Genomic DNA, 22,585 nt, shown 5'->3' on the forward strand with positions numbered 1-22,585 from the left:
GATAGTGAGCAATCAGCAAAGAATTGAAAGCATCTTGTTGAAGAATGGCACTATGCCTAGATTGAAACTAAGAACCACATCAATTGGTAGGTTTATCTTAACTTAGAAAACCTTTGTGTATTAGCAATTTGATACCTTTTAATGAATTTAATAACCTAGTTTATGATGAGCCTCAAATCTACAGTGAAAAATCTCTATTAAGTCACATTATCATTTATTAAGAGACATAGAAACCCTACAGCACAATACAGACCGTTCGGCCCACAATGCTGTGCCGAATGTATTTACTTAGAAATTACCCAAGGTTTTCCATAGCCCTCTATTTTTCTAAGCTCCATGTCCCTATCCAAGAGTCTCTTAAAAGACCCTATTGTATCTGCCTCCACCACCACCACCGCCGACAGTCCATTCCACACACTTGCCACTCTCTGCGTTTTAAAAAAAAACTCACCTTGGCATCTCTTCTGTGCCTACTTCCAAGCACCTTAAAACTGTGCCTTCTCATATTAGTCATAGTTGTAGAAAATAAATAGCATTAAGTTAGTAATAATATTTTGCAACTATAATCTCTCTTGTGTCACAACAATGTCCTTTACATGAAACGGTTTACAATTTTAAAACTTGTGAGATTGTGCATATGCATGTTGAAATTTGCTTTGTTAAGAAAATCAATATTATTAATGGATATTACTACTGTAAGAGATCCAACCCAGGCAAACAATGCATATTATCTCAGTCTTCTGTGCCACAGATCAAAGCACGGCACCACATGCAGTCTCACATATTTCTGTCCATTGAAGGAGCACTCAAGGCATCCATACACTGTCTCTCTTCGGGAACTTCCCATGCCACAGAGAGCACAGGGTCCTTTGGCAATATTGTTGTTGAGAAGGTTGACTCGCGTGTGTGCGTTATCTCGAAGGTAGTTCGTGGAAACATCTGTCATGCTGGTAGCTTTTTCATAATAATCAGCAACTAAATCCTCCAAGTAAAGATCTGAATTCCTGTTGCCGTCCAGCCCTTTGTCATCTGTTCACATAAACGATAATATAACAAATTTAGTACTCACTGAAAACACTTGAGAAACCAATGGCTAAATCTGACTTTCCAGCGTGAAGGGCAACAGCTGGAAACCATAAAAAGCTGATATTCCACTTTCCATATTTTATGGTAAGAAAAACGTGCTTTTCAGGAATTTGACTTTTTTTCCCCTCATGTGCTGACTGTATTCAGTAGGAGGAATAATTACAATAACCACATTCTCCCCAGCATAACTGCTTCCTCCAGTCAACTACTAGCTTTCATTAGGTAGAATGAGGAAAGACCCCAGCCTGGTTAGAGTTTAGTGCTTTTCTTATTGTAGAGAAGGAAGAAAGCAACAATGAGCATTTTGTAGCATTACCTTACACTTGCAAGCTCATCTGTTTACAAAATTTGTGCTCCTAATGATTGACAAAGCTTCTAATGGATGCCACCCAGAGACTAGTTAAAATAGTATTTAAATCAGCAGCAGCTTGCATGCAGTACCTCAAATGGAATTTGTGTCAGCAGAGGTCTAGATTACTTTTGATTACAGATGCCAGGAGGATGCCTGGCATCAAATTGGTTTGGCTGCTGTAGAGGTGTCACCTCCCTTTGCCTAAAATGGCCTCGAGGCTGACTAATCAGAATCAGGTTTATTATCACCGGCGTGTGACATGAAATTTGTTAACTTAGCAGCAGCAGTTCAATGCAATACATAATCTAGCAGAGAGAGAGAGAGAGAGAGAAATAAATAATAAATAAACAAGTAAATCAATTATGTATATTGAATAGATTTTTTTTAATGTGCAAAAATAGAAATACTGTAAAAAAAAAAAAATTAATTAAAAAAAAAAATTAAAGTGAGGTAGTGTCCAAAGATTCAATGTCCATTTAGGAATCGGATGGCATAATGGAGTTTATGTATTGTTTTAAACTGTACAAGTCTGTGTCTGACGTTTACTGAACAATCATGTATACTCTTTAAACACTCATCCCAGACCTCCTCTGTCAGTTCTATACAAGCTTCTATCCTGATGTTTCACCAGTTTGTAATAGATGTAAATCTGAGAACAGTAACTTGTCACATTCATTCTGGTCATGTTGTCAGCTTTATGCATACTGGAAAAGTATTTTCACTGTTTCTCTGAGGCTTATGGGAAGCAGTGGGAACCGGAGCTGGTCATATCCATCCTTGGAGCAACAAGCTCCCTATCTTCAGCCAATAAGTATGAAAAAATGGCTATATTGTTTGGGATGGTGATTGCTAAGAAGTTAATCCTGTAAAAGTGGAAAATGGACTCTGTGCCTACATACGATCTATGGCTAAGAGAACTGGCAAATACTTTACATTTGGAGAGACTGAGACTATGTAATGAGGGCAGAGGGGACATCTTTGAAAGGATATGGGACCCTGTATTGGACTTTCTTACGGGGTGAGGACTGAGGTTTTTTGGTGCAGTGCACCTCTGCTGTGTATGTTTACTTTTGCCTTTATATTTTTCTCCCTTCTGCTGCTCAATATTTAATTTGATTTTGTTATGGTCGTGGTTTTTGTGGATGTGCTGTATTTTTTTTGTTTGTTGTTTTTTTAAAAAAAAGAATAAAAAATATATTTAAAGGAATCGGATGGCAGAGGGGAAGAAGCTGTTCCTGAATCACTGAGGGTGTGCCTTCAGGCTTCTGTACTTCCTATATGATGGTAACAGTGAGAAAAGGACATGCCCTGGGTGCCGGAGGTCCTTAATAATGTACGCTATCTTTCTGAGACACTGCTCCCTGTAGATGTCCTGGTTACTTTGTACGCTAGTACCCAAGATGGAGGTGACTAGATTTACAACCCTCTGCAGCTTCTTTCGATCCTGTGCAGTAGCCCCTCCATATCAGACAGTGATGCAGCCTGTCAGAATGCTCTCCACAGTACAACTATAGAAATTTTTGAGTGTACTTGTTGACATGCCAAATCTCTTCAAACTCCTAATAAAGTATAGTCGCTGTCTTGCCTTCTTTATAACTACATTAGGACCAGGTTAGATCCTCAGAGATCTTGACACCCAGGAACTTGAAACTACTCGCTCTCTCCACCTCTGATCCCTCTATGAGGATTGGTATGTGTTTCTTCGTCTTACCCTTCCTGAAGTCCACAATCAGCTCTTTCATCTTACTGACGTTGAGTGCCAGGTTGTTGCTACGGCACCATTCCACTAGTTGGCATATCTCACTCCTGTACACCCTCTCGTCACCATCTGAGAATCTACCTACAATGGTTGTATCGTCAGTAAGTTTATAGATGGTATTTGAGCTATACCCAGCCACACAGTCATGTGTTTATAGAGTGTAGAGCAGTGGGCTAAGCACAAACCCCTGAGGTGCACCAGTGTTGATCATATTTAACAGGGAGCATCGCTTTATTCAGGGTAAGGTGGTGTATAAGTGATCAAATCTGTGGTTCTCTGGGAGACATACAGACAATTAACAAAACCTTTGTTGAGCTTTAAGATCACATTAGTCATTGATGTTAATATTCCCATTTGAAAAGTGATAAATATTGTAAAACAATATTTTCCTCCAATGTTGCTTAGTACAATATTGCCTTGCTTGCTTGCTTAGTACAATGTTACATTGTTTTGACTGCATAAATCAAATATTTTAGAAAGGAACTATTATGAGTAAAAATGTAAGAATAACAAATCATGTAAGTGGTGAGTTTAGAAGAGATTTGGCTGAAGTCGCTGCCAAATGAAACCAGCACTGAATTGTATATTTACCATTTTTCTTTTGACATATAACATGTTGCCAAAAACACCCAGCCAGCAACATTTACGAGTCAAATCAATTCAGTTTTTCAGCTGGAGAAGCCAAAATGTAAGTGTCAATATAGTTAAAGATGCAGCTGTAAATTCAGAGACTTAATGTATGATATCTATGATAGCAACTTGAGGATTGCCTTGAGTCAGTGGACTAGGCTGAATAAAGAACTCATCTGAGGACCTCAATGACTACACCAGGGTTAAAACCTGGAAGTAACCAGGTTTCGAGGATGTAACCAGGAAGTTAGACGGGAGAGATCCAGTGGATGTAGTATACCTCGATTTTCAGAAGGCATTTGATAAGGTCCTACATTGGAGATTGGTGGGTAAAATCAGAGCTCATGGCATTGGGGGGAAGATATTGACATGGATAGAAAACTGGTTGGCAGATAGAAAGCAAAGGGTAACGGTGAATGGGTGTTTCTCGGAATGGCAGGTGGTGACTAGTGGGGTGCCACAGGGCTCGGTATTGGGACCACAGCTGTTTACGATTTACATAAACGATTTAGATGAAGGCATTGAGAATAACATCAGCAAGTTTGCTGATGATACTAAGCTGGGTGGCAGTGTGACATGTGACGAGGATGTTAGGGGAATTCAGGGTGACTTGGATAGGCTGAGTGAGTGGGCAGATACTTGGCAGATGACGTTTAATGTGAATAAGTGTGAGGTTATCCACTTTGGGAGTAAGAACAGGAAGGCAGATTATTATCTGAACGGTGTAGAGTTAGGTAAGGGAGAAATACAAAGAGATCTAGGAGTACTTGTTCATCAGTCACTAAAGGTGAATGAGCAAGTGCAGCAGGCAGTGAAGAAGGCTAATGGAATGTTGGCCTTTATTACAAAGGGAATTGAGTACAAGAGCAAGGAAATTCTTTTGCATTTGTACAGGGCCCTGGTGAGACCACACCTGGAGTATTGTGTACAGTTTTGGTCTCCAGGGTTAAGGAAGGACAACCTGACTGTAGAGGAAGTGCAGCGTAGATTCACGAGGTTAATTCCTGGGATGTCTGGACTGTCTTACGCAGAGAGGTTAGAGAGAATGGGCTTGTACACGCTGGAATTAAGGAGATTGAGAGGGGATCTGATTGCAACATATAAGATTATTAAGGGATTGGACAAGATAGAGGCAGGAAATATGTTCCAGATGCTGGGAGAGTCCAGTACCAGAGGGCATGGTTTGAGAATAAGGGGTAGGTCATATAGGACAGAGTTAAGGAAAAACTTCTTCTCCCAGAGAGTTGTGGGGGTCTGGAATGCACTGCCTCGGAAGGCAGTGGAGGCCAATTCTCTGGATGCTTTCAAGAAGGAGCTAGATAGGTATCTTATGGATAGGGGAATCAAGGGATATGGGGACAAGGCAGGATCCGGGTATTGATAGTAGATGATCAGCCATGATCTCGGAATGGCGGTGCAGGCTCGAAGGGCCGAATGGTCTACTTCTGCACCTATTGTCTATTGTCTAATGTCTAAAACATCCGTGGATGAGTGTGTGCCCACAAAATCATTCAGGATTTTCCCCAGTCAAGCCCTGGATGAACAATGAAACCTAGAACCTGTGGAGAGCCAGATCAGGAATGCCACAAGAGGTGCAGGTATAATGTCCAGAAAACAATCTCTCAGGTGAAGTGCTGATTCTGGACTAGACTGGAATCAACAAAGGCTCAACAGCTGTGGCAGGGTTTGAACGTCCTGCAAAGTTAAATCTTATGACACGGGACAGCAGAGCTTCGCTTCCAGATGACCTCAATGCCTTCTGTGCTCACTTTGATCACCAGAACAGGGAGGAGCCATTGCACACCCCCATGTCTCCCAATGACACTTTGATCTCAGTATCTGAAGATGGCGTGTGGTCTGCCTTTAAGAGAGTGACTCCAAGGAAAGCATCCGGTCCAGACTGAGTACCTGGCTGAGTGCTGAAGACCTGTGCTGATCAACTAGTTCACCTGTGTTCATGGATATCTTCAATCTCTCTGTGTCTGGTACCCACCTGCTTCAAGCTGGCTTCAATTATACTGGTGCCCAAGAAGAGCACTGTGACCTGCCTAAGTGACTATAGCCCAGTGGCACTTGTGTCCACAGTGATGAAATCTTTTGAGAGGCTGGTGTTCAAGGATGTCAGCTCTTGTCTGAGTGGTGACTTGGATCCATTCCAGTTCACCTACCAAAACAATAGGTCTACAGCAAATGCTATCTCAATGGTTCTTCACTCAATCCTGGAACATCTACATAGCAAAGTTACATACATCAGAATGCTCTTTATCAATTACGTCTCAACATTTAACACCATCATCCCCTCAAAACAAATCAGTAAACTCCAAGACCTGCGCCTCAATACCCCCTTGTGCAGTTGGATCCTGGATTTCCTCACTTGCAGACCCCAGTCATTTCAGATTGGCAACAACATCTTCTCCACAATCTCCATCAGCACAAGCTACCACAGGGATGCGTACTTAGTCCCCTTCTCTACTCACTTTACACCTATGACTGTGTAGCCAAGTACAGCTCCAACACCATATACAAGTTTACTGATAACATTACTATTGTGGGCTGTATCAAATGTGATGATTCCACATACAGGAGGGAGAATGAAAATTTGGCTGAGTGCTGTAATAACAATAACCTCTCAATATCAATAAGACCTGATAGTGGACCAGGAGATGTACCAAAGGTCATCAGCCAGTAATCATCAGAGGATCAGTAACTTTAAATTCCTGTGCGTCACTATCTTACAGGGCCTGTCCTGGACCCACTATATAAATATAATTGCAAAGAAAGTATGACAGTACCTCTACTTTCTCAGGAGTCTGTGAAGATTCGGCACGTCATTAAAAACCTTGGCAAACTTGTGTAGATTTGTGGTGCAAAGTGTGGTTACTGGCTGCATTACAGCTTGGTATGGGAACACCAATGCTTTTAAGCAGAAATTCCTACAAAAGATAGTGGATTCAGCCCAGTACTTCACGGGTAAAATCCTCCCAACCATTGAGCACATCTACATGAAACATTGCCGTAGAAAAGCAGCATCAATCATCAAAGATCTTCACCACCCAGGCCATGCTATTTCTCACTGCTGCCATCCAATAAAAGGTACAAGTGCCTCAGGACTCGCGCTACCAGGGTCAAGAAAAGTTACTACCCCTCGGCCATCAGGCTCTAGAATAAACGGGGATAACTGCACTCATTTAAGGATTCTTTTATCTTGTTATCTCATGCTCCTTATTTATTATCTACATTTGCACAGTTCATTCACCGTTTACAGATCCTATTTAGAATTACTGTTCTATAGATTTTCTAAGTATGCCTGCAGAAAAAGAATCTCAGAGTTGTATGTGGTGACATGTATGTACTCTAATAATAAATATAACTTTGTGGACTTTGAAAGGATATTTCAGTCCCGTGGATTATTTGACAGTTGCAAGCTAATATTGAAATCTTTAATACCATAAAGGCCCAGTCAACAGTTGACAGAAAAACTACAGGTCTTAATCACAAGTAATTTTAAATTGTAGGAATTAATAACATTAAAATGGTGGGAAATTGTAAACCATTTTCAAAATTTTAACTACTGGACAAATAATAAGTTTGTGGGCTGTTCGCTTAAGCACTGATCAGAAGCAGTTTCTGTGCAAAGCAGAACATTTCTCATACTGATGTTAAACGTGGAACAATGAAGTGTAAAGTAAGAGCTGACCATCTCACTGGGGTGTCAAGTCTCCTTCCACCACTGTTATGTAAGAATTGGGCACATTTATACTGTAACTGCACTAGTGTGAAAAAAGGCTTTGTCTTGAAACTGAAGCTGAGATGAAGCCTTATGAAGTGAATAAGGAAAACACTGACTGAGCTGGAAAAGCTGTTCCATTCCTGTTCCACTGACCAGAGTTCAATCCTGGCCTCTAGTGCTCTCTGTGAAGCTTGAACATTCTCTCTGATCATCCGGGATTCCTTTGGATGTTCCGATTTCATCCATATGACAAGGATTATCTCTTGGCCATCCCAAACTTGGGATGAGAGGCTTTAAAAGGGATAGAGTGACAATACTTCAGGGAAAGTATTCCAAAGATTGGGGTCTAGTAGAAGGCACAGGTTCCAATGGGAGTCAGGATGGGTGCAAATGAGGCAACGTAATTTAGGATAACAGTAGCTGGTTATGAAATTGCAAACTGAAAAAAGAATATTGTAGAGAAATGTCATTAATGCAATCACTTTCCTAACCACAGAATAATAAAGGCATTTATTCATCATTATTATTCCAGCCAATCAACAAAGAAAAAGCAATGAAGAACTAACTGGATGACATATCTTTGGTCCACATGATATGAATGACCTCTTTATAATTTCGGTTCTTTTGATTATGGAAATCAGCCCACACTTAAATTACAAATGTCATCCCAAAATTTTTCACCGTCTACAAAGCATATATAGTATCAATGCAAAAAGCTGGAGGAACACAGCAGGTCAGGCAGCATTTGTGGAGGCAAATGGACTATTGATATTTTGGGTCGAGATTCTGCATCTGGACCCAGATTGTCAACTACCCACTTTTTACCACAGTTGCTCCCTGACCTGCTGTGCTCCTCCACTTTATTCTGTGTTGCTCCATATTCCAGCTTCTACAGTCCCTTGTGTCTCCTATAAAGTTAGAATGTTTTATTTCATGAGTAAAACTTAACATACAGTACATTCTATAAAACATAGTATGCATTCAACGGGAATAGAACGAAATAAGACTGCAATCTGATTATTTGTATTTTTTTTATTTAGACCTGTATTGTACTTTCATTTTTTGTAAGGACTCTCCAGTACTGGGGGAAGATCTCACCTGATCTGAATGGGCTGCCATAAAAAAAGTCAGACAGGCATCGTCGCAATTTCCACACTGAAAACCGGCTCCTTAAATCGCCCAACTGGTCTGTTAGTTGTTCCTTCTCATAACCGCCTTTTGATTCCGATGTTACACACAATTCTAAATTTGAAGTATACAGATGCTCATTAAATAGAGAGCATTTTAAAGTCAAATTCAACACTGCTGTAGAGTCAGTCATAGAGATATACAGCATGGACATGGGCCCTTGGGTCCATTCCTTCATACTGACCAAGGTACCTACCTAAGCTTGTCCTATGTGCCTGCGTTGTCTCATATTTCTCTAAACCTTTCCTATCCATGTCCTTATCCAAATGTCTTTCAAACTTTGTAACATTACCTGCCATTATCACTTCCTCTGGTAACCCGTCCTGTATGCCCACAACCTTCTATGTGGAAAACTTGTCCCGTCAGGTTTTCTTTAAATTTTTCTCCTTTAATCTCTGCCCTTTAGTTTTAGATTTCCTTATCCTGGGGAAGAGATTGTGACTAACCACCTTTTATAAACCTCACATGTCCTGGAAAAACAGTCCTGTCCTATCCCATCTCTTCTAATGACTCGAGCTCTTCAGTCCTGCAACATCCTTCCTAAACCTTTTCTGCACACTCTCTAGCTTAATCACATCCTTCCTAGAGTCTGGTAACCAGAACTGCAGACATACTCCATGTTCAGTGTAACCAATGTTAAGACATACATATAATACATCTTTACTGTAATTAATTTTCCAGTCCTGCTCAATGGCAAATATTTCCCTTGATGTGAATCAATTCCTACTGAGAAATTCTGAGTTTTAAAAGGATTAAACATTTGATCATTGATCCCAGAATAACTGCTTGAATGATACCTCACAGGTTTAGGTATCACGTGTAGTTGATTTATTCTGTATATTTAAATGATGGGGGTGGGAGAGCTTATTATTTAGTGACTACATGTGCATTGAGAATTTCTGCAAAATTAAAAGCAGCAGTACAACAATGTTGCTGAAGCTTTACTTACCAAAATGGCCATCCAAATGGATATAAAGCTCAAATACACTAAATGCAATTGTTGTATGAGCTGGGATGACAAGGGCTTTGTCCCAGCCCTTGTGATTTTGTCCATTATCGATCTGAAACTAGAGTGGGTACGACAAACAAAACAAACAGACTGCTTTAATTGGAAAGCACAAATCTGCAGATGGTGAAAATCCAAAATTAAAGCAGAAGACCCTAAAAATGGTAACTCTGTTCATCTTTCCATACTTCTCAAAATTTATGGAACCAAGTTTTAATTCTATCTAACAAGCACTTGATTTACAATGCTTAAATCCAAGATTGACACTGAGTAAGTTATCACTAATGTGATTCTGCTTATTTTAAGTGTTAACTTGTGAGTCTGGAGAGATGAGTTCAGAGTTGCTTCCAATTTTGTACTCCCCTATAGTCCTTACACTATATTCCAGCTCCATAATCTCTGTACAAAGCTCCATCCCAACTTTTGTTTTTTCTCTACCAGCATATTAACACAATTCTTGAATGACATCCACTCTACTATCATAAACACAAGAAATAGTGCAAATCCAAAGCAATACACACAAAATTCTGGAGGAACCCAGCAAGTTAAGTGGCATCCATGAAAATGGACAAACAGTCAAAGTTTTGGGCTGAGATCCTTCTTCAGAACTGAGAAGGAAGGGGGAAGATGTCAGAATAAAAAGGAGAGGGGAAAACAGATGTACTGTGTATGTTAATCAAAATGGCTTCTTTGTTAAAAGTAAAACTGCTTCTTTGTTATGCTAACTGGAGAGAGAGTGTTTTCTTGCAGAGCATTCTCGAAGCTTCTCGCAGTTTGTTTAGCTTTAGAATTGCTGATAACGGGGATTGTATTCATTTGTTAACCAATGGGGTTGAATGTTATTTGTTCTTGTGGGTCTGGGAGCGGGGTTTTTCGCGGTCTTTTCGGGGAGTCAGGAGGAAGACGCCGAAGAAGCTGGACGTGTGCCGCACTGCTTGGTTGACCACTGCGGGTGGTCCCAGGTGTGAGGACGTGGAGGTCGGAGGAGAGCGAAGATGGGTCAAACAGTTCGATGGTTGAGCCCCAACGATGTGCACTAAACTGACTGAATTCTGATAAGTTTTGGCGCCCTCTACTTTATTTTCTTTTCCTTCATATATACTGTATTGTTAGTAATCATTTAGTTCTAGTAAAATCTTCAAAGTATATTCTATAACTGTATCTGGTGGGAGTTTGATATTGTGTGTGCGACGCTGCATTAACTTGTTTTCCACAGTACCTGCATATACGGGAGGCGGGGTTGGAGAGTGGCTGGAATTTTCCCCCAGATATATACCAGCCTGTTGAGCAAGTGTTACACAGAGGATAGCTAGAGGTGATAGATGAAGCCAGGTGGGTAGGAAAGATAAAGGGCTGAGAATAAGGATATGAGAGGAAGATGGGCGATAGGAGAAAGGGAAGGGGGTGGTGATGGCAGGTAGGAGGTCAGTGTGGGGAATAGAAGGAGGGGGAGGGATTTTTTTTATCATAAGGAGAAATTGAAATTGAAATTGGAGACCAACCAGATGGAATACAAAGTGTTGCTCCTCCACCCTAAGGGTGGCCTCATCATGTCACACAAGAGGTCATTGACTGACACTCTAACACTCTATTGTTAGTTGTTATTTTTCTACAAGCGATAAAATAGAAATAAAGTAATTTATATTTGCTTAATAGTTTGTTATTCAACTCTGCTTGTGGGTGTAAAAGAAAATGTTCGAGGTTGACCAACCATTAAATGTCATTCCAATGTTCCTTTCTGTTAAAGTCAGCTCCCAAGCACAAAAAAGGGCTTAATATGTATCATTTCTTGAAGTGTAGCCATTTATTTATATTGTACAAACTTTATTAAAAGTCACTCATTTGCAATAACCCATGCTTCAGGCAAAGAGGAGGCAATGTGAGAGGTTTTAAAAAGTGTAAAATAATGGTGAACATTATAGTATAAAGAAAGTAGACCAAGAATGAGAGAAAATAAAACAGTATATCTAAAACTCTTTTGTCTTCCACATAAAGAAACTAGAATAAGTGATCCCTAAATGCACTCTTCATTATTATTTATTCACTTAAGAGCAGTGTAAACAGGAGCCATCTTACTGCAACAAAACAGATAATAATACGTACCCTCCTTGTTTTTGTTCTCATGCCTGCATGCATGGTGAGTGAGCATTGTCGAGTGGTACGGATGCTCTCCATGACAACGCACAGTACAGCACGTTGCCTTTCTTTCAACTGACGGACAAGGCAATGTTCCATGTCAATTTTTCTGAAGTTAATTCAAAATGTTAGTCTACTTACAAATGGAGAAACCAGAAATCCACATGGATGAATTTTACAGTGGTAAAGCTAATCAGACATTCATGTCTAGAAACAGAAAAACCTACATCACAATACAGTTCCTTTAGCCCACAAAGTTGTGCCGAACATGTCCCTACCTCAGAAATTACTAGGCTTACCTATAGCCCCCTATTTTACTAAGCTCCATGTACCTATCTAAAAGCCTCTTAAAAGTCTGTTTTGTCTTTGAACAGACCTTCATTTAGACAATGTAGGAAACTCCAAAATGATCAAGAATTAGACTCTTCACGGCATCAAGATTGTACTATTTAAGTTGACTGTCCAAAATAACATTACAGTAATTGGTTTTGTTATTAAGGAAAATGTTCATTTCGCCTTTTGGTATTTATGCATATCCAATGTTTATGTTTCACTATTTTTACTTATGCATTCAAGAATCTTTCACAGTGTTTTGTTAATAAGTTAAAAGCATCTTCAAATATTACTACTAAAGTATATTGGACAATGGGCAAGTTACCTGTTGATGATCTCACTCAGCAGAACGGGAACTTCAACCTCATGTTTTGTTACAATTCCAAATGAAGCTTTCACTGCCACTGAATACAATCCATCAACCTTCATTCCAACATCATGAATAACATGATCTCCCATTTTCCCCCTCAGAGAAACATCTGACTTATCTTCATAATTGAGTAGCTGATAAGAAGAGATGCCTATTAAATAGAAAATAAATGCTTAACTATCTTTTACATTTTTAACATGAATGTAAAATAGATGTAAAATAGATCTTAAGCCTACCTACAAAGAAAAAAAAGTCAAAAGGTTGAGCATGGTAGGACTAATGTTTTGAGTTGTACATTATTTCAATGCAAGGAGTATTGTAGATAAGGCAGAAAACTTCCAAGGTGATTGTAGGAAAATTTCGGCAAGATATCAGAGGTAATTTTTTTTACATATTTAGAAACTCTTAGATGGGCAAACAATAGAGAGAAATAGAGCAATAGAAAAATAGAGAATAGAGTGAAAAAAACAAATCAAATTGAAGTTAGAGACTGAATCGGATGAACATCAGCTCAGGCAGGCTTTGCAGGCCATTACTTCCTACAAGGTAAAACCTAACATCATGAATGGCTCTGATGCTTCACTCCCAAATGAGCTCAACACCTTTTATGGATGCTTTAAAAGGGAGAATTAAACTCCAACTCTGTTTAACCCCGCAGCAGTTGATGACCCTGTGATCTCTGTCTCAGAGGCCAACGTTAGAACATCTTTCAAGAGGGGGAACCTTTGTGAGGTATCAGGCTATGGTGGTGTACCTGGTCGGGCATGAAAAACCTGTGCTAACCAACCAGAGGGAGTGTTCAAGGACATCTTCAATCTCTCACTGCAGCAGTTGGACATTCCCACCTTCTTCAAAAGTGCGTCAATCATACAAATCACCAAGAGGAGCAGAGTGAGCTGCCTTAGTGATAATCGCCCAGTTACACTCACATCTACTGTGATGAATTGCTTTGAGAGGATGGTCATGGCCACAATCAATACCTGCCTGAGCAAGGACATGGACCTGCTGCAGTTTACCTATCACAATAGGTCTACAGCAGATGCATTTTCAGTGGCTCTCTACTAAAACTTGGATCATTAGATGTTGGAGCAGAAGTAGGCCATTCGGCCCATTGAGTCTGCTCCACCATTCAATCATGGGCTGATCCAATTCTTCCAGTCATCCCCACTCCCCTGTCTTCACCCCATACCCTTTGATGCCCTGGCTAATCAAAAACCTATCTATCTCTGCCTTAAATGCACCCAATGACTTGGCCTCTATAGCCGCTCGTGGCAACAAATTCCACAGATTTACCACCCTCTGACTAAAGTAATTTCTCCACATCTCTGTTCTAAATGGACATCCTTCAATCCTGAAACTGTACCCTCTTGTCCTAGACTCCCCTACCATTGGAAATAACTTTGCCATATCTAATCTGTTCAGGCCTTTTAACATTCGGAACGTTTCTATGAGATCCCCCCTCATTCTCCTGAGCTCCAGGGAATATAGCCCAAGAGCTGCCAGATGTTCCTCATACGGTAACCCTTTCATTCCAGGAATCATTCACATGAATCTTCTTTGAACCCTCCCCAATGTCAGTATATCCTTTCTAAAATAAGGAGCCCAAAACTGTACACAATACTCCAAATGTGGTCTCACGAGTGCCTTATAGAGCCTCAACATCACATCCCGGCTCTTGTATTCTATACCTCTTGAAGTGATTGCCAACATTGCATTCACCTTCTTCACCACCAACTCAACCTGGAGGTTAACCTTTAGGGTATTCTGCACAAGGACTCCCAAGTCCCTTTGCATCTCTGCATTTTGAATTCTCTCCCAATCTAAATAGTCTGCCCATTTATTTCTTCAACCAAAGTGCATGACCATACACTTTCCAACATTGTGTTTCATTTGCCACTTCTTTGCCCATTCCCCTAAACTATCTAAGTCCCTCTGAAGGCTCTCTGTTTCCTCAAAACTACCCACTCCTCCACCTATCTTTGTATCATCAGCAAATTTAGCCACAAATTTATTAATCCCATAGTTCAAATCATTGACATACATCGTAAAAAGCAGTAGTCCCAACACCAACCCCTGTGGAACACCACTGGTAACTGACAGCCCCAGAATAGGATCCCTTTATTCCCACTCTGATTTCTGCTGATCAGCCAATGCTCCACCCATGCTAGTAACTCCCCTGTAATTCCATGGACTCCTATCTTGCTAAGCAGCCTCACGTGCATCACCTTGTCAAAGGCCTTCTGAAAATCCAAGTACACTACATCTGCATTTCCTTTGTCTAACCTGCTTGTAATTTCCTCAAAAAATTGTAGGGTTAGTCAGGCAGGATTTTCCTTTCAGAAAACCATGCTAATTTTGGCCTATCTTGTCATGTGCCTCCAGGTGCTCTGTAATCTCATCTCTAACAATTGATTCCAACAACTTCTCAACCACTGCTGTCAGGGTAATAGGTCTATAGTTTCCTTTCTGCTGCCTCCCACCCTTCTTTAATAGCGGATTAACATTTGCAATTTTGCAGTCATCCAGTACAATGCCAGAATCTGTCGACTCTTGAAAGATCATTGTTAATGCCTCTGCAATCTCTCCAGCTAATTCCTTCAGAATCCAAGGGTGCATTCCATCAGGTCCAGGAGATTTATCCACCCTCAAATTGTTAAGCTTCCTGAGCACCTTCTCAGTTGTAATTTTCACTGCACCTACCTCACTTCCCTGACACTCTTGAGTGTCTGGTATACTGCAGATGTCTTCCACTGTGAAGACTGATGCAAAATACACATTCAGTTCCTCTGCCATCTCTGCGTCTCTCATTACAATACCTCCAGCATCATTTACTATTGGTCCTATAGCTACCCTCAACTCTTTAACCCTTTATATACTTTAAAAAGAGCTTTCAGTAACTTCTTTGATATTAGTCGCCAGCTTCCTTTCATAATTCATCTTTTCCTTCCTAATGACCTCCTTAGTTTCCTTCTGCAAGTTTGTAAAAGCTTCCCAATCCTCTATCTTCCCACCAGCTTTGGCTTCCTTGTATGCCCTCTCTTTTGCTTTTACTTTGTCTCTAACTTCACTTGTCAGCAATGGTAGTGTCCTTCTTCCATTCAAAAATTTCTTCTTATTTGGAATATATCAGTCTTGCACTAACCTCACTTTTCACAGAAACTCCAGCCATTGCTGCTCTGCTGTCCTTCTAGTATCTCTTTCCAGTTCCCCTCTCATGCCATTGTAATTTCCTTTATTCCACTGAAATACTGACACATTGGAATTTAGTTTCTCCTTCTCAAATTTCAAAGTGAACTCAATCATATTGTGATCACTGTTCCCTAAGGGTTCCTTAACCTTAAGCTCTCTTACTATCTCCAGATCATTGAACAACACCCAGTCCAGCACAGCCAATCAGTTAGTGGTCTCAACAACAAACTATTCTAAAAAGCCAACCCTTAGACATTCTACAAATTCTCTCTCTTGAGGTGCAGTACTGGCCTGGTTTTCCCAATCCACTTTCATGTTAAAATCCCCAATGATTATCATGGCATTGCCATTCTGACATGCTTTTTCTATTTCCTTCTGTAATTTGTAATCCACATCCCGGCTGCTGTTTGGAGGCCTGTATACAACTGCCATTAGGGTCCTTTTACCCTTGCCATTTCTTAACTCAACCCATAGGGACTCTACACCTTCCGATCCTATGTCATCCCTTTTAATGATTTGATATTATTTCTTACACACAGGGCCACACCACCTCCTCTGCCTACTGACCCATCTTTCCGATACACCTTGGATGTTCAGCTCCCAATGACAGCCATCCTTTCGCCAAGTCTCAGAGATGGCCACAACGTCATACTTGCCAATCTGTAGCTGAATTTCAAGATCGTCCATTTTATTTCTTATGCTGCCTGCATTCAAATGTAACACTTTCAGTCCTCCCTCCCTAGTCGTTCTTTATTCTCTCCTCCCATCGGGCGGAAAATACAAAATTTGTTGCTTTCTGTTTTAACTGCATCATGCCTCTATTTCCCTGTAACTCATCCCACTGGCTGTGATTATGCCTCATCTCCTGCCCATCCTTTTTATCATCTCTATTGCACACTATCTTTGATTTATTTCTTTTTTCCCCTTCCTCAGCCCTATCGCTCCAGTTCCCATCCCCCTGCCAGATTAGTTTAAACCCTCCCTAACAGCTCTATTAAACCTGCCTGCTAGGATATTGGACCCCTTTGGGTTCAGGTGTAACACGTTCTTTTTGTACAGGTCATACGTCCCCCAGAAGAGGCCCCAATGATCCAGGAACCCAAAGCCCTGCCCCCTATACCAGTCTCTCAGTCACGCATTATTATGCCTGATCATGCTATTCTTGTGCTCGCTAGCACGTGGCACAGGCAGCAATCAGGATCACCTGGACAACAGCAATACCTACATCAGAATGCTGTTTATTGATGACAGCTCAGTGTTCCCATCAGAAATAATCAACAAGCCTGAAAACCTGGTCCTCAGTACCTCCCTCTGCAACTGGCCTCTCAACTTCCTCATGGGAAGGCCATAGTCAGTGGAGGTCGGAAATAACATCATCTTCTCGCTGACAGTAAACACTGGCGGACTTCAGGGATGTGTACTTAGCCCACTGCTCTACTCTCTCTACAACCACACCGAGTGGCTAGGCACAGCTCAAGTGCCATCTATAAATGTTGCCAGTGACTCAACTACTGTTGGCAGAATTTCAGATGGTGACAAGGAGGCGTACAGGAGCAAGATAGAACAGCTGGATGAGTGGTGTCACATCAACAGCCTTGTACTCAACGTTAGTAAGACCAGGGAACTGATTGTGGACTTCAGGAAGAGCAAGTCAAAGGAACACACACCAGTCCTCATCAAGGGATCAGCAGTGGAAAGGGTGAATAGTTTCAAGTTTCTGGATCTTATAACAGCAGGCTAGAAGCTGTTCTTGTGCCTTGTAGTGTACGCTTTTCAGCCTTTTGTATCTAATGCCCGATAGAAGGGGGGAGAATAAAGAATGTCTGTGGAGGGAGGGGGTCTTTGATTATGCTGGCAGCCTTACTGATTACAAATGGCTTTTCTGTATATTTTAGATGCTTCATAATTGATCTTCTTCAAACACAATCTATAATGGAACACTGATGGAGTTTAAGCAGTTTAATCAGTCCCAAAATCATATCATTAAAATAGTACACATTTCTACCAGCAAAAATATAATAGAAGCAAAGTAAATACTTCACCAGCAGAAACCTCTTTATCTCCAACAAGAATGTCCTTCAGAGTGAAAGGAGTAGAACTGTATTTCTTCTTCCGGAAAAAGGATTTTGTCCGTTTTGTTACGAGACTGAGTGGTTGATATCTGTCAGCCTCACTCAGATCAGGAACTGGTTTCAGTCTGCCTGTATCTCCAACCTGTTTCACAAAGTTCTTTGTGGCTGCAGCGAACATTCTTATCCACAGAAAACCCTTATCTGTTCCAATAGAGTTACATCCTGCCAGAAATGAGTATTTGAAAATCGAAACCTATTACAATGAATCAAAAAATTAACAAAGGAGCAGCAGCTCGAAAATCGTCGGCCATTTGCATTCCCTCGACTGTTCAGTATGCTTTTGTAGTTGAGCTTCAAATTATAAATAATTAAGCAAGTTGGATAACCTGATAGGAATGTTTGTAACAACAGTTGCAGTTACAAGTTCACTCTAATTATGAAAGGTTGAATTGAGGGAAATTAGCAAGCCTTTAATTTTTAATTGCATGTACTTTCAACATGGAATTTTTGCTGAAACATCAGCTAACTTTAATTCTATAAGTAATAATAATTATTTGAACCATGTGCATAAATACCAAAATTATTTTTATGTGGATTTCTGGCTTAAAAGTTCCAATATTAAGGTAATTAGTTTTGATTTTAAAAAAATGCTTTATTAGTGACCTTAAAATATAATTCAAAGGTTAGACATTTTGGAAACAGAGCAGGATGAAGCTTGGATCATACAGGGTCCTGGATGATTTAGCCAATTGGATGCGAAGTCGCTTGGTGGAAGGAGTCGGAGTGGTGGTGGAGCATTGATGTGTTTTCACTGGTATGCCACAGGGATCACTGTTGGGTTCCCTGTTGTTTGCTCTATGAACGATTCGATTGAGAATGTAGACCACGTGATCAGTATGTTTGCAGATGATGTCAAAATTTGTGAAGAATGTTGTCTAAGGTTACAACCAGGTTCATGAACAGTTACTACCCCTCAACCATTAGGCTCATGGACAAAAGGAGATAACTCATTCTACTTCCGGTGTTCCCACAACCAATGGTTTCATTTTAAGGACTCTTAATTTGTTATTTTGTGCCTGTTATTTATTGCTATTACTTGTTATTTGCATTTGCAGAGTTTGTTGATCATTGATACATAGAACAGTTACTGTTCTATAGATTTGCTAAGTATACCCACAGAAAAAAAAAATCTCAGGGTTGTATGTGGTGACATGTATGTACTCCGATAATCAATTTTATTTTCAAAGTTGAACTGGATCTAGATCACGATACCGTGGCAGGTAGCCTATCAGTTTACAGTGCCAGCACTCTGATATTGAGGTTCAAATCCACCTCTGTCTGGAAGGAGCTTGTATGTTCTCTCCGTGACCACATGGCATTCCTCCAGGTGCTCTGTTTTCCTCCCACATTCCAAAGATGTACAGTTTAGAGTTAGTGTGTTGTGGATATGCTATGTTGGCATCGGAAACATGGCGACCATTGCAGGCTGCCCCCACCCTCAGCACATCCCCGGACTGTAGTTGATGCAAACTATGCATTTCACTGTATGTATACGTCGATGTTGGTTTCACCAATTAAAAAACGGGAAGTCTTTTAGAGACAGAAAAATAATTGGAAAAGTGAAAATGCATTTGAAGTTCGGATTAATAGCATCACCTTAAAATTGCTAAAGGCAGATTTAAATGATATAATTTCTATGGTAAAACAGCAATAAATTTAAGGAAGTTCACTAGATAGCATTTGTGTGGATTTTCAGAAGACCTCTGACAATAGTCAGCTAACAAAATTAAGATCCATGGAATTGCAAGATAAATAGATGCATGGAAAACAAATAGTGGTGAGCAGTTGATTTTCAGACTAAAGGGTTCTAAGGAGTGGTATTCTGCCAAGATGGATGCTGAGAATGGTCTCAGTATTGATCTCAGCAATGATGCTTTGTCTTATTATTGTTGTCTTGGTAAAATTTCCACGTTCATGGATGTAGAGTGGTTGGAAGTGAACAGTGTGAATAGTAACAGAGTTCAAGAACAAGTAGGCTAACTAACTGGTTTGGTTTCCAGTCTTGTAGTGGTGAGTTGTGGCTTTGGCACGTAAGTGTTAAATGATGCATATTTGCAGAAAAACACAGAAAAAACATAGAAAACCTACAGCACAATACAGGCCCTTTGGCCCACAAATCTCCATGGCCCCTCTAAGCTCCATGTAGCCATCCAGGAGTCTCTTAAAAGACCCTATCGTTTCTGCCTCCACCACTGTTGCCGGTAGCCCGTTCCACGCACTTACCACTCTCTGCGTTTTTTTAAAAAAAACTTACCCGACATCTCCTCTGTACCTACTTCCAAGCACCTTAAAACTATGCCCTCATGTGCTAGCCGTTTCAGGCATTGATCCACATGATCAATGCCACTCATTATCTTGTACACATCTATTAGGTCACCTCTCATCCTCCATCGCTCCAATGAGAAAAGGCTGAGTTTACTCAAACTATTCTGATAAGGCATGCTCCCCAATCCAGGCAACATCCTTGTAGATCTCCTCTGCACCCCTTCTATGGTTTCCATGTCCTTTCTGCAGTGAGGTGACCAGAATTGAGCACAGTACTCCAAATGGGGTCTGACCAGGGTCCTATACAGCTGCAAGATTACCTCTCGGCTCTTAAACTCATTGAAGGCCAATGTATCGTATGCCGCCTTAACCACAGAGTCAACATGTGTAGCAGCTTTGAGTGTCCTATGGACTCGGACCCCAAGATCCCTCTGATCCTCCACACTGTCAAGAGTCTTACCATTATTGCTATATTCTGCCATCATATTTGACCTACCAAAATGAACCACTTCACACTTATCTGGGTTGAACTTCAACTGCCATTTCTCAGCCTGGTTTTGCATCCTATCAATGCCTCACTGTAACCTCCAACAGCCCTCCACACACACCACAACACCCCCAACCTTTGTGTCATCAGCAAATTTACTAACCCATCCCTCCACTTCCTCATCCAGGTCATTTATAAAAATCACAAAGTGTAGGGGTCCCAGAACAGATCCCTGAGGCACACCACTGGTCACCGACCTCCATGCAGAATATGACCTGTCTGCAACCACTCTTTGCCTTTTGTGGGCAAGCCAGTTCTGGATCCACAAAGCAATGTCCCCCTGGATCCCATGCCTCCTTACTTTCTCAATAAGCCTTGCATGGGGATCCATATACACTACATCTATGGCTCTACCTTCATTAATGTGTTTAGTTACATCCTCAAAAAATTCAATCAGGCTCATAAGGCATGACCTGCCTTTGACAAAGCCATGCTGACCATTCCTAATCATATTATGCCTCTCCAAATGGTCATAAATCCTGCCTTTCAGGATCTTCTCCATCAACTTACCAACCACTGAAGTAAGACTCACTGGTCTATAATTTCCTGGGCTATCCCTACTCCCTTTCTTGAATAAAAGAACATCCACAACCCTCCAATCCTCTGGAACCTCTCCTGTCCTCATTGATGTTGCAAAGATCATCGCCAGATGCTCAGCAATCTCCTCCCTCACTTCCCACAGTAGCCTGGGTTACATCCTATCCGATCCTAGTGACTTATCCAACTTGATGCTTTCCAAAAGCTCCAGCACATCCTCTTCCTTAAAATCTACATGCTCAAGCTTTTCAGTCCACTGCAAGTCATCCTTACAATTGCCAAAATCCTTTTCCATAGTGAATACTGAAGCAAAGTATCCATTAAGTACCTTTGCTATCTCTTCCGGTTCCAAACACACTTTTCCACTGTCACACTTGATTGGTCCTATTCTCTCACATCTTATCCTCTTGCTCTTCACATACTTGTAGAATGCCTTGGGGTTTTCCTTAATCTTGTTTGCCAAGGCCTTCTCATGGCCCCTTCTGCCTCTCCTAATTTCATTCTTAAACTCCTTCCTGCTAGCCTTATAATCTTCTAGATCTCTACCATTACCTAGTTTTTTTGAATCTTTTGTAAGCTCTTCTTGACTAGATTTACCTGAACATTTGCCACATTTCTTCCGTATGTTTCCTTGAGAACGTTTGCAATTTATGCTTCCAAGTTCCTGCCTGATAGCCTCATATTTCCCCTTACTCCAATTAAACGTTTCCCTAACTTGTCTGCTCCTATCCCTCTCCAACGCTATGGTAGGAGATAGAATTATGACCACTAATTGTGAAATAAGAAGAAATGATATTCACACAATTCCACAGCTTCTTTGCCCACATGCAGATGTGGAAGTGCCGAATGCTTACTGCGTTGCTGAGGTTGAGTAACTTTGGTTTCACATGGGAACCAAAGGTTCCCATTTGTGGTGTAGGTTAACTTCACTCCAGCAAAAATCCCGGAGATGACGTAGTAAGTTTGAAAAGAGTATTGCAGCAATTATATAACCTGGCTTGATACCACGCGATTCTGCTGAGGCTAGATATCTTGAGGTACATACACATACCGCTGGAGGAATACTGCAAGTTAGTATCTATGGAGGGGAATAAACAGTTGATGACGACTTGCTACCTCAGCATTTTGTGTGTGTTGATACATCATAGACTGAGGTTGTGCCTGCTGTGGAGAACATCGCAGCCTGCACGCCCACAAAACTGGGCCAGGACGGCAAGACTGTCATTACATTACGACACCCACCGCACTGACTTGGACACGGTACCACCATTACAACCGTGGGCCCATCGGCTGCAAGATACCCATCATGCCACTCGGCGTGCCGA

The 22,585-nt window shown here is 40.9% G+C and overlaps 1 protein-coding gene across 1 annotated transcript; it reads right to left on the reverse strand.

Moving 5' to 3' along the window:
* Positions 1–718: 718 nt before the first annotated feature.
* pjvk (pejvakin) lies at positions 719–22,557 on the reverse strand. The gene is made up of 7 exons (XM_073047132.1): positions 22,503–22,557; positions 17,822–18,073; positions 12,546–12,741; positions 11,855–11,996; positions 9,695–9,812; positions 8,656–8,799; positions 719–1,029 (listed from the first exon to the last, which is right to left on the reverse strand). Exons 1-7 carry the CDS (start codon positions 22,528–22,530, stop codon positions 728–730), a joined length of 1,182 nt encoding a protein of 393 aa, XP_072903233.1. The 5' UTR covers positions 22,531–22,557; the 3' UTR covers positions 719–727.
* Positions 22,558–22,585: the final 28 nt, after the last annotated feature.

Source organism: Hemitrygon akajei, chromosome 5 (genome assembly GCF_048418815.1).
Source record: "Hemitrygon akajei chromosome 5, sHemAka1.3, whole genome shotgun sequence".
Taxonomy (NCBI): domain Eukaryota; kingdom Metazoa; phylum Chordata; class Chondrichthyes; order Myliobatiformes; family Dasyatidae; genus Hemitrygon; species Hemitrygon akajei.